The following is a 13,226-nucleotide window of genomic DNA, read 5'->3' as shown; positions in this document are numbered from 1 at the left end:
ATTAACTATTTCAGTTTGGAACTTGAGAAGGGAGTATCTGTACAAAACCTTCCAATATCTTATCCCTGTGAATTCTCTGGGAGAAGTTTAACAACACCAGGTTAAAGTCCAACAGGTTTATTTGGTAGCAAAAGCCACACAAGCTTTTGGAGCTCTAAGCCCCTTCTTCAGGTGAGTGGGAATTCTGTTCACAAACAGAGCTTATAAAGACACAGACTCAATTTACATGAATAATGGTTGGAATGCGAATACTTACAACTAATCAAGTCTTTAAGAAACAAAACAATGGGAGTGGAGAGAGCATCAAGACAGGCTAAAAAGATGTGTATTGTCTCCAGACAAGACAGCCAGTGAAACTCTGCAGGTCCACGCAACTGTGGGGGTTACAAATAGTGTGACATGAACCCAATATCCCGGTTGAGGCCGTCCTCGTGTGTGCGGAACTTGGCTATCAGTTTCTGCTCAGCGACTCTGCGCTGTCGTGTGTCGCGAAGGCCGCCTTTGAGAACGCTTACCCGAATATCAGAGGCCGAATGCCCGTGACCGCTGAAGTGCTCCCCAACAGGAAGAGAACAGTCTTGCCTGGTGATTGTCGAGCGGTGTTCATTCATCCGTTGTCGCAGCGTCTGCATAGTTTCCCCAATGTGCCATGCCTCGGGACATCCTTTCTTGCAGCGTATCAGGTAGACAACGTTGGCCGAGTTGCAAGAGTATGTACTGGGAGTCATAGGGCAGCATCATCTGGGCGACACGGTGGCACAGTGGTTAGCACTGCTGCCTCACAGCGCCAGGGACCTGGGTTCGATTCCCGGCTTGGGTCACTGGCTGTGTGGAGTCTGCACATTCTCCCCGTGTCTGCGTGGGTTTCCTCCGGGTGCTCTGGTTCCCTCCCACAGTCCAAAGATGTGCGGGTTAGGCTGATTGGCCGTGCGCCCCTTAGTGTCAGGGGGATTAGCTCGGGTAAATGCATGGGATTGTGGGGATAGGGCCTGGTTGGGAATGTGGTCAGTGCAGACTCGATGGGCCGAATGGTCTCCTTCTGCACTGTAGGGATTCTACAGCCCTGGTGCGAATTTGTCTCAAATTTTGGGAGGCTCCGTGGTGGAAATTGGGATGTGGCTGTGCAAAACCACGTGAAGAAGAATCCCAAAGCCATCAGTGAACCCGGATCAGATTCAAGCCAAATCCCCGAGGTGAAATGATAGTGACGCACTCCAATGAATGGAGTGTAAAGTCTGGGCTGACACTTGCAGTGAGGGACTGAGAGTGTACAACAGGTGCCATCTTCAAATAAGTCTTTAAACCCAAGGCCCCTCTGCCCTCTCGGGTGGATGTATTGGCACGATGTTTTGGCCCATAATATCCCTCGGCCAACATCATAAAACCAGATTATCTGGGGTCATTATCACGTTGCTGTTTGTTCAAAGTTACTGAGAGGAAATTGGCTGCTGCGTTTTCTACAATACAACAGTCACTACACTTTAAAAAGTTCTTCATTGGTCGTAAGGTGCTGAAGCTGAGAGGGGTGCTATATAAATGAAAGTTCGTTCTTTCATTAAAGCACTATAATGGACCGGCTTGGGTGACTGTCTGTGTGGAGTTTGCACGTTCTCCCCGTGTCTGCGTGGGTTTCCTCCAGGTGCTTAGGTTTCCTCCCACAGTCTGAAAGATATGCTGGTTAGGATGCATTGGCCGTGCTAAATTCTCCCTCAGTGTCCCCGAACAGGCGCCGGAGTGTGGCGACTAGGGGATTTTCACAGTAACTTCATTGCAGTGTTAATGTAAGCCTTACTTGTGACTAATAAATAAACTTTAATTTTCTCACAAAATCTGTCTCTCAGACTTGAATAGATCCAGCTGTCCATTTTGACCAGTAAAGTTTATTTATTTATTAGTCACAAGTAAGACTTACACTAACACTGCAATGAAGTTACTGTGAAAATCCCCTAGTCACCACACTCCGGCGCCTGTTCGGGTACACTGAGGGAGAATTTAGCACGGCCAATGCACCCTAACCAGCACGTCCTTCAAACTGAGGGAGGAAACCGCAGCACCCGGAGGAAACCCATGCAGACACGGGGAGAATGTGCAAACTCCACACAGACAGTGACCCAAGCCGGGAATTGAACCCGGGTCTCTGGCGCCGTGAGGCAGCAGTGCTAACCACTGTGCCACCGTGCTGCCTATGCTTGAGGAGCGATAAATTCATGATCAAGACTTTCACTTCCTCACCTCCCATGTTTCCCACCTTAATTATATTTTAACTACCGACCAATTCAAGTCCTTCATCAATTGGGAGGTGACTCTGTGTGAGCTGCTCTTGAAAGCAATCATTAGGATTACTATCTCCGCTGACACTTTGAAAGCATTGATTAGGACAGATTTCTACAGTCAGTAGAAATAATTCGGACGTATTCCTGGAAGGTGAATTCAATAACACTTTTTTAATAGAACCATAGAATCTACAGTGCAGAAGGAGGCCATTTGGCCCATCGAGTCTGCACCGACCACAATCCCAACAACATCCTATCCCTGTAACCCCACATATTTACTCTCCTGATCCCCCTGACACCAAGGGGCAATCTAGCATGGCCAATCCACCTAACCTGCACACCTTTGGACTGTGGGAAGAAACCGGAACACCCGGAGAAGCACACACAGACATGGGGAGAATGTGCAGACTCCACACAGACAGTGACCCAAGGTTGGAATTGAACCCGGGTCCCTGGCGCTGTGAGGTGGCAGTGCTAACCACTGTGCCACCGTGCCGCCCCAAACTTTGGCCTGACAACTCAGTGTGGTCTTTTCCTCCGACAAACATTACAACAAAAACAGAAAGTGCTGGAAAATCTCAGCAGGCCTGACAGCATCTGTGGAGAGAGAACAGAGCCAAACGTTTCGAGTCTAGAAGACCCTTCTGAGAATTTCCAGCATTTTTTGTTCATCTTACGGATCCCAGTATCCCGCAGTCCTTGGCTACTTTCTCCAACTTACACGTTGTGTGCAAGATTTAGACTGGGTTTGTCTTGTATAATTAGTCAGCTGCATCCTCGCTGTGTTGAAATCAAACCTTGCTGCACCGTGAGTTGCTGTAATTCTGTTCTACTTCAGTGACAGCTGTGGCTCAGTGGGTAGCACCAACACCTCCAAATCAGAGGTTTGTTGGTTCACAGCCCAGAGACTTTGGCACGGAATCTAGGATGGTGCTCCCAGTGTAGGACTGGGAGGGGTTCTCCACTGTTGGAGGTGCCGCACTGTTGAAAGTGCCGCATTGTTGGAAGTGCCGTCTTTGCATGAGGTGCTATTGGCCTCTCTGGTGGAGGTAGAGGTTCTCTATTTTGAGGAGGAATTCTCTCCGGTGTCCTGGCCAACATTTATTCCTCAAGCAATGCCGGAAACAGATGATGTTTATCTCGCTGCTGTTGTGGTGACCTGCTGTGAACTAACAGTGTGCTACATTTCCCACATTAGAACACATCTCCTGTCCTAGTTTTACTTTTTCGATCTTGGTATTATCTTCCATGCGGGGCGGCACGGTGGCACAGTGGTTAGCACTGCTGCCCCATAGCGCCAGGGATCCAGGTTCGATTCCGGCTTGGGTCTGTGCGGACTCTGCACATTCTCCCCATGTCTGTGTGGGTTTCCTCCAGGTGTTCCGGTTTACAGTGGCACAGCTGCCCCACAGCGCCAGGGACCAGCGTTCAATTCCTGGCTTGGGTCTGTGTGGAGTTTGCACGTTCTCCCCATCACTGCGTGGGTTTCCTCCGGATGCTCCGGTTTCCTCCCACAGTCCAAAAGACATGCTGGTTCTTATTTTTTTAATTCTTTCATGGGATGTGGGCATTTATTGCCCATCCCTAACTGCAGTTTAAGAGTCAACCACATTGTTGTGGCTCTGGAATCACATGTTGGCCAGACTGGGTAAGGACGGCAGATTTCCTTCCTTAAAGGGACATCAGTGAACCAGATGGGTTTTTCCGACAATGGTTTCATGGTCATCAATAGATTCTTAATTCCAAATATTTTTTATTGAATTCAAATTCCACCATCTGCCGTGGCGGGATTTGAACCCGGGTCCCCAGAACATTAGCCGAGTTTCTTGATTAATAGTCCAGCGATAATACCACTAGGCCATCGCCTCCCCCTTGGCCGTGCTAAATTCTCCCTCAGTGTAACCCGAACAGGCGCTGGAGTGTGGCGACAAGGGAATTTTCACAGTAACTTCATCGCAGCGTTAAGCCAACTTTTAACACTGATAAAATACAAACTAAATACTATGGGGCTTTGGGCCTTGACTGAAATTTCCGAATGATGCTCCTAATTTTGTGATTCTGCTGGCTGCATTGCAAAACAATCTCTGCACAATGATGACTGGTTTATTTATTAACTCAACGCTAAAATTGGAACATGAGGCAATGGAAAACAGCATCATGCTACAATTAGGTAATTAATTAGGCTGCAGTTTTGCCAAAAGATGATCTACACTTTGTACAGATCTTTCACATGTTCCTTCTCAGTGAAGAACAGACTGATCACTCGGCGTTAAGTTCCCAAACAACAGGCTGTTTGCCCCATTCACTTTTTAATTTACTTTTTGTACCTGTCCACTAGTTTTTACTGATATGATTTGATTTGATTTATTATTGTTATATGCATTAGTATACAGTGAAAAGTACTGTTTCCTGTACGCTATACAGACAAAGCATACCATTCAGAGAGTAGATAGGGGAGAAGGAAAAGGATTTGATTTGATTTGATTTATTATTGTCGCATGTATTAGCATACACCTAATAGAGGTGTATAAGAACCTAATAGAGGTGTATAAGATGTTGAGAGGCATAGATCGGGTGGACTCTCAGAGGCTTTTTCCCAGGGTGGAAATGTCTGCTACGAGAGGACACAGGTTTAAGGTGCTGGGGAGTAGGTACAGGGGAAATGTTAGGGTTAAGTTTTTCACACAGAGGGTGGTGGGTGAGTGGAATCGGCTGCCGTCAGTGGTGGTGGAGGCGAACTCAATAGAGTCTTTTAAGAGACTCCTGGATGAGTACATGGAGCTTAATAGGATGGAGGGTTATAGGTAGGTCTAGAAGGTGGGGATGTGTTCGGTACAACTTGTACCGAAGGGCCTGTTTGTGCTGTAGTTTTTCTATGTTCTATACAGTGAAAAGTATTGTTTCTTGCGCGCTATACAAACAAAGCATACCGTTCATAGAGAAGGAAAGAAGAGAATGCAGAATGTAGTGTTACAGTATAGCTAGGGTGTAGAGAAAGATCAACTTAGTGCGAGGTAGGTCCATTCAAAAGTCTGATGGCAGCAGGGAAGAAGCTGTTCTTGAGTCGATTGGTATGTGACCTCAGACTTTTGTATCTTTTACCCTGACAGAAGAAGGTGGAAGAGAGAATGTCCGGGGTGCGTGGGGTTCTTAATTATGCTGCTGCTTTTCCCGAGGCAGTGGGAAGGTAGACAGACTCAATGGATGTGAGGCTGGCTTGCGTGATGGACTGGGCTTCGTTCATGACCTTTTGTAGTTCCTTGCAGTCTTGGGCAGAGCAGGAGCCATACCAAGCTGTGATACAACCAGAAAGGATGCTTTCTATGGTGCATCTGTAAAAGTTGGTGAGAGTTGTAGCTGACATGCCAAATTTCCTTAGTCTTCTGAGAAAGTAGAGGCGTTGGTGGGCTTTCTTAACTATAGTGTCGGCATGGGGGGGGGCCAGGACAGGTTGTTGGTGATCTGGACACCTAAAAACTTGAAGCTCTCGACCATTTCTATTTCGTCCCTATTGATGTAGACAGATAGCAGATAGCTGAAAAAGAATGTGCATGTCCCATGACCTAACGCTTGCCTGTCAGAAACTTAGGTTTCAGAAGATCATCCCGATGCAAAGAAATTAAAAATAGAACCTGCCCCCATCACAGCGTTCCCTGACAGGCTCCCCCTCCCCCTACAACAGACATGACAACGATAGCATCCCCAACCCAGATGACTCTTTGTCAAAGCTGAAAGGCGTAGAGAAGTGGGAGATATTTATACTGCAGGGGGAGGGAATGAAAGATGAGTCATAGCCACAGAAGCCAGGGGAAAGGCTGCTAATGGCAGCCCATAGAGAGAATAAAGGGTGTGGATGGCCAAACGGCAGAGAAGCTGGAATGAAGATGTTGGGGGAGGGGAAATGGATGGGACAGAGGTAAGATTTAGAAAAGGAGAAGCAAAGGGGGAGAAAAGGTAAGGGAAGGGAGATAAAGTAGGGGAAAAGAGTGGGAAGAAAAATGAAGAGAGACAATAAAGAAATAAAAGGTAGAGAACAGTAAAAAAACATTAAATAAAATAGAATGAAAGCAAAGGGGTGGAGGTGGGGTGGAGCTAATCATCTGGAGTTGTTGAATTCGATGTTGAGACCGGAAGGCTGTAAAGTGCCGAGCCGGAAGATGAGATGCTGTTCCTCCAGTTTGCGTTGAGCTTCACTGGAACATTGCAGCAAGTCAAGGACAGACATGTGGGCATGGGAGCAGGATCGTGTGTTAAAATGGCAAGCAACCGGAAGGTCAGGGTCCTGATTGCGCACAGACCGAAGGTGCTCAGCAAAGCGATCACCCAGTCTACGCTGGGTCTCTCCGATATAGAGGAGACCACATTGGGAGCAGCGAAAGCAAGACACTAAATTGAAAGAGGCGCAAGTGAAACTCTGCTTAATCTGGAATGAGTGTTTTGGACCTTGGATGGTGAGCATGGAAGAGGTAAAGGGGCAGGTGTTACACCTTGTGCGATTGCATGGGAAGGTGCCATGAGTGACGGGAGAGATGTTGGGTATAGTGGAGGAGTGGACTAGGTTATCCCGGAGGGGAACGGTCTCTGCAGAATGCTGAAAGTGAAGGCTGCTGCCTGCTGTGAAATAGCCTGGAACTGTCAATCAGAACAAGCCTGTTTATAAACACTGTGGTTAGAAAAGAGGAAATACTTGAGATGTGTTCAATCGTTTCCCTCTTTTTTTTCTTGAGGGAAACAAGAACAAACAAAATCCGTCTACAGCTAGCTGGGGTGGACAATCGCCACACTCTCTTTCAGATACCTGCTACTGTGGATGTAATCCCATGGCACTATCTCAGAGAGGAGCAGGGAAGATATTGTCCTGGACAATATTTATTCCCCAATCAACATCACAAAAAAATTATTATATTGCTGTTTGTGGCAGTTTGCAGTGTGCAAGTTAGCCGGCACTTTTTTCTTAACCTTACAAAAGCGTTTAATTGTCTGTAAAATGCTTGAGACATTCAGTGGTCACGCGAAATACGATATAAATGCATGCTTTTTCTTGCTATTTCTGTCCATGGAACATGGGCCTGTAAATCTCTCTACTCCTCCGCATGTCACCATTTAAAAAATACTCTGATCTTTCTGTGTTAACTCCATAGTGGATGACCTCATACTGAACTCCATCTGCTCCCAGATAATTAAGCTGGGGAAGTACTGGGAATTAATGCATCTTGGGCAAATCCAGGAATTAAATAAACCTTTTGAGTTGACATCCTGCTAAAACCTTCAGTTGTGTTGTTCGTCTTCTGAAAGGAATTACGAGTTGTTTTTGATGCAGACCAGCGTCGCAGGGGGACTTCACAAACACACGAGAAACATGCCAAAGAAGGCAAGCACAACCAAAAGCTTGGCCAACTGAGTAAGAAGGATCTTCATGAAAGAGAGTGATGTGGAAAGGCAGCTAGGTTTTCGAAGAGTTTCAGAGAATGGGATCTTGGTGGCACAGTGGTTAGCTCTGCTGCCTCACAGCGCTATGGACCCGGGTTCAATTCCGGCCTTGGGTGACTGTCTGTGTGGAGTTTGCACATGAGAAACATAGAAGATAGGGGCAGGAGGAGGAGGCCCTTCGAGCCCGCCATTCATCACGATCGTGGCTGATCGTCCAACTCAATAGCCTAATCCTGCTTTCTCCCCATAACCTTTGATCCCATTCACCCCAAGTGCTATATCCAGCCGCCTCTTGAATATATTCAATGTTTTGGCATCAACTACTTCCTGTGGTAATGAATTCCACAGGGTCACCACTCTTTGGATGAACAAATGTCTCCTCATCTCTGTCCTGAATCTTCAAACTGTGGCCCCTGGTTCTGGACTCCCCCCACCATCGGGAACATCCTCCCTGCATCTACCCTGTCTAGTCCTGTTAGAATTTTATAAGTCTCCATAAGATCCCCTTCATTCGTCTGAACCCCAGCGAAAACAGCCCTAACCTCGTCAATCTCTTCTCATACATCAGTCCCGCCATCCCCAGAATCAGCCTGTAGATCATAGAATCGCTACAGTACAGAAGAAGGCCATTTGGACCATCGAGTCTGTACCGACCACAATCCCACCCAGCCCCTATTCCTGTAACCCCACACATTTACCCCCCCTAATCCTCCGACACGACAGTCACTTTAGCGTGGCCAGTCAACCAGTGACCGAGGCTGGAATTGAACCTGGGTCTCTGGCACTGTGAGGCAGCAGTGCTAACCACTGTGCCACCGTGCCGCCTACTTGCCATACGTTCTCCCCGAGTCTGCGTGGGTTTCCTCCGGGTGCTCCGGTTTCCTCCCACAGTCCAAAGATGTGCGGATTAGGTGGATTGGCCATGCTAAATTTGCCCATTACAGTCAGGGGGATTAGCAGGGTAAAGACATGGGGTTACAGGATAGAATCCCTACAGTACAGAAGGAGGCCATTCGGCCCATCAAGTCTATGCCGATTACAATCCCACCCAGGCCCTATTCCCAGAACCCCACACATTTACCCTGCTAATCCCACTGACACTAGGGTCAATTTAGCATGGCCAATCAACCTAACCCGCACATCTTTGGACTGTGGGAGGAAACCGGAGCACCCGGAGGAAACCCACGCAGACACGGGGAGAACGGGCAAACTCCACACACAGTAACCCAAGCTGGGAACTGAACCCGGGTCCCTGGCACTGTGAGGCAGCAGTGCTAACTACAGTGCCACCGTGATAGGGTGGGATTGTTGTCAATGCGGGCTGAATGGCCTCTTTCTGTACTGTAGGGATTCTATGATTCTAGGACTTGTGGCTGAATGCACAGCTGCCAATGGTAGGCTGGGGTGGAGTGAGGTGGGTGGTGATGCATGAGCAGTGCCAAGTAGCTGGTTTCAAGATGCCCTGACACTGACTGTTTGTTGCAGGTTTGTGGAACTCCTGAGTACATCGCGCCCGAGGTAATCGTGCGACAGGGATACGGGAAGCCGGTCGACTGGTGGGCGATGGGCATCATACTCTACGAATTCTTGGTGGGCTGCGTTCCCTTCTTTGGCGACACCCCTGAGGAATTGTTTGGCCAAGTCATCAGCGGTAGGTTTGGAATCCAGTCGGGTGGGGTGATCCACTCAGTGATTGTACATGATTGTATACTCTAGGGATAGGGATGTTCAAACTGTGGCCATGCAACCTAGGATGGCACGGTGGCACAGTGGTTAGCACTGCTGCCTCACAGCGCCAGGGACCCGGGTTCGATTCAACTCGGGTCCCTGGCGCTGGCGGGATTCGAACCCGGGTCCCCAGAACATTAGCTGAGTTTCTAGATTAATAGTCCAGCAATAATACCACTAGGCCATCACCTCCCCTCTCGTGGTATAGTCCATTTGTGGGCGGCATGGTGGTACGGCGGTTAGCACTGCTGCCTCACAGCGCCGGGACTTGAGTTCGAATCCCGGCTTGGGTCACTCCACCTGCACGTTCTCCCCGTGTCTGCGTGGGTTTCCTCCGGGTGCTCCGGTTTCCTCCCACAGTCTGAAAGACATGCTGATTAGGTGCATTGCCCGTGCTAAATTCTCCCTCAGTGTACCCGAACAGGCGCTGGAGTGTGGCGACTCGGGGATTTTCACAGTAACTTCATTGCAGTGTTAGTGTAAGCCTACTTGTGACACGGATAAATAAACTTTAAACTTTATTCGAAAGGGTAATGCTCCAGATTTCAAAAAACAGTTGGGACTTTTCAGCGGTTAACTCTCAAATCAAAGCTGGTGAGGGTCATTCGAATCCTGATCCTTACATCTGATTAGTCGGACAGAAAACTTGTTACCTGACACACTGAACGCCATCCTGGAAAAGGGGACATCTCTTATTCTGAAAGAAAGTAACTGCTTGAAATCTGAAAGTAAAGTGAAACTGCTGGGAATACTTGGCAGGTCTGGCAGCGTCTGTGGAGAGAGGAACAGAGTTAACGTTTCAGATCTGTGACCTTCTGTCAGAACTGGAAAAAATTCCAGATGTAACAGATACAGGATTCAGTGAAAGGGTGGAGGAAGGGAGGTAAGAACGAGAGGCCGATGTGATTCAGAAGGCACGTGGCCTGCTTGCATTCATCAGCCAGGGCATTGAGTACAAGAGTTGGCAAATCACATTGCAGGTATATAAAACCTTGGTTGGTTTGCATTTGGAGTATTGCGTGTGGTTCTGGTCGCCACACCACCAGAAGGACGTGGAAGCTTTGGAGAGAGTGCAAGGAAGGTTCACCAGGATGTTGCCTGGTCTCGAGGGTGTTGGCTATGAGGAGAGGTTGGATAAACTAGGATTGTTTTCATTCTAAAGACGGAGGCTGAGGGGAGACCTGATAGAGGTCTACAAAATGATGAGAGGCACAGACAGGGTGGAGAGTCAGAGGCTTTCTCCCCAGGGTGGAAGTGTAGATTACAAGGGGGGCACAGGTTCAAGGGGAGAGGGGGAAAGTTTAAGGGAGATGTGCAGGGGAAGTTTTTGACGCAGAGAGTGGTGAGTGCCTGGAACACGCTGCCAGAGGAGGTGGTGGAAGCAGGTACATTAGCAACATTTAAGAGGCATCTGGATGGGTACATGAATAGGGAGGGAATCGAGGGACCGAGTAAAGGCAGAAGGTTTTTGTTTTGGTTTAGTTGGGGCATAATGATTGGCACAGGCTTGGAGGGCCGAAGGGCCTGTTCCTGTGCTGTACTGTTCTTTGTTCTTCCTTTTGAAAGGAAAAGTTTATGATACAGTGAAAGGCAGGATACCTCTAAGGTTAAAGTTTATTTATTAGTGACACAAGTAGGCTTACATTCACACTGCGATTAAGTTACTGTGAAAATCCCCTAGTCGCCACACTCCGCTGCCTGTTCGGGTAACACTGAGGGAGAATTTAGCACGGCCAATGCACCCTAACCGGCACATCTTTGGACTGTGGGAAGAAACTGGAGCACCCGGAGGAAAATCCACGCAGACAACGTGCAGACTCCGCACAGACGGTGACCCAAGCCGGGAATCGAACCCGGGTCCCTGGCGCTGTGAAGCAGCAGTGCTAACCACTGTGCCGCCGTGCCGCCCTACGGTTGAGTTATTAACTAAAGTTACAGGAAAAGGACAAGTGCTGAATGGGAAATAGAATGCCAACATTTTATTCAAATGAGAGGCTGTAACTGGGATTTGGGCGCAATGGTTTTAACACAAAGTATGAAGGGCCAGTAGTGGCAAACCCCACGTATTCCCAGTTTCTGATGCTGCCTTTCTGTTTCCAGATGATATCATGTGGCCGGATGGCGATGAGGCTCTCCCAGCGGATGCTCAACACCTCATTTCCAGCCTCCTGCAGCCAAACCCATTGGACAGGCTGGGCACAGGTAAGCGATCACACCCAGAGTGGGCTCATTCTATCACTCAGGATCTTACCTTACTCTTATTATTTATCTGCCTTCGGGTCTGTCCTATCCTTCACCGGGAATCCAATTTGGAAACGATTAGCTATTCTCTCACACCCGCTTAACGTGGCCATTCCGAATTGCTTTCTGCGTTACCTTATCAGAAAGTACTTGTGTTGATACATTGCCCTTCATGACCCCAGGATGTTTCAAACCACTTTGCAGCCAACAGAGTACTTTTGGAGTGCAGTCAATGTTTAATGTTTTACCCTGATGTATCGTAGAATCATACAGTGCAGAAGAGGCCCTTCGGCCCATCGAGTCTGCACAAGACAGCACGGTGGCGCAGTTATTAGCACTGCTGCCTCACAGCGCTGGGGATCCAGGTTCAATTCCGACCTCGGGTCACTGTCTGCGCGGAGTTTGCACGTTCTTCCCGTGTCTGCGTGGGTTTCCTCCGGGTGCTCCGGTTTCCTCCCACAGTCCAAAGATGTGCGGGTTAGGTTGATTGGCCACGTTAAGTTGACCCTAGTGTCGGGGGATTAGCAGGGTAAATGAGATTACGGGAATAGGGCCTGGGTGGGATTGTGGTCGGTACAGACTTGATGGGCTGAATGGCCGCCTCCTGTACTGCAGGGACTCTATGAACACATGAGAAACACCTGAACTCCCACTTAATCCCATCTGCCAGCACTTGGCCCATAGCCCTGAATGTTACGATGCGCCAAGTCATTCAGGTACTTTTTAAAGGATGTGAGGCAACCCGCCTCCACCACCCTCCCAGGCAGCGCATTCCAGACCATCACCACCCTCTGGGTAAAAAAGTATTTTCCTCAAAACCTCCCTAAACCTCCTGCCCCTCATCTTGAACCTATGTCCCCTTGTGACTGAGCCTTCAACTAATGGTATCAGCTGTTCCTTATCCACCCTGTCCATGTCCCTCATAATCTTGTACACCTCAATCAGGTCGCCTCTCTGTCTTCTCTGCTCCAGAGAAAACAACCCAAGCCTATCCAACCTCTCTTCATAACTTAAATGCTCCATCCCAGGCAGCATCCTGGTGAATCTCCTCTGCATCCCCTCCAGTGGCAATAACGTCCTTCCGATAATGAGGTGACCAGAACTGCACACACTGCTCCAGCTGTGGCCTCACCAAAGTTCTATACAAAGGTGCGGCCTCACCAATATTGAAATATTTGTACAGTTAACATTTCTTAAAGAAATGATGTGATACACTGTTGGTTCACCTCTCCTACACAGGTACCCAGACTTCACACTGGCAAAACTGACAATTCGAGGCATATTTTTAAACGTAATGTGAAAACCCTTTTAGCCTATAGTTGGGCCTGTAGTCAAGACATAAATGTGAATGTCCATCAAATTTGCCCTCAATTGACTGTTGATATGTTAGCAAAACATCTGTCCTACAATGTTTTTTATATAACTTTTTAAAAACAATTTTTTTGATGTGTTCAACAAGGAAGAGGTTACCTTTACCAGGGAATGAAATACATTCCTGTTCCAGGGACTCAAACATTCCCGGTTCAGGTCCTACAAAAATAGAAGCAAAATAAA

The 13,226-nt window shown here is 48.1% G+C and overlaps 1 protein-coding gene across 1 annotated transcript in view; it reads left to right on the top strand.

Moving 5' to 3' along the window:
• The window catches only part of LOC144507633 (microtubule-associated serine/threonine-protein kinase 1-like), a 118,866-nt gene that overhangs the window by 70,431 nt on the left and 35,209 nt on the right, over nt 1–13,226 (top strand). The window contains exons 16-17 of the mRNA XM_078234789.1: nt 9,189–9,354; nt 11,532–11,633. Coding sequence (XP_078090915.1) covers nt 9,189–9,354; nt 11,532–11,633 — 268 coding nt within the window. The remainder of the gene's footprint in view (nt 1–9,188; nt 9,355–11,531; nt 11,634–13,226) is intronic.

The sequence above is a fragment of the Mustelus asterias genome, chromosome 19, assembly GCF_964213995.1.
Source record: "Mustelus asterias chromosome 19, sMusAst1.hap1.1, whole genome shotgun sequence".
NCBI lineage: Eukaryota > Metazoa > Chordata > Chondrichthyes > Carcharhiniformes > Triakidae > Mustelus > Mustelus asterias.
Note: the sequence above shows the minus strand (reverse complement) of the source record. Positions and strands in the feature narration are given on the sequence as shown.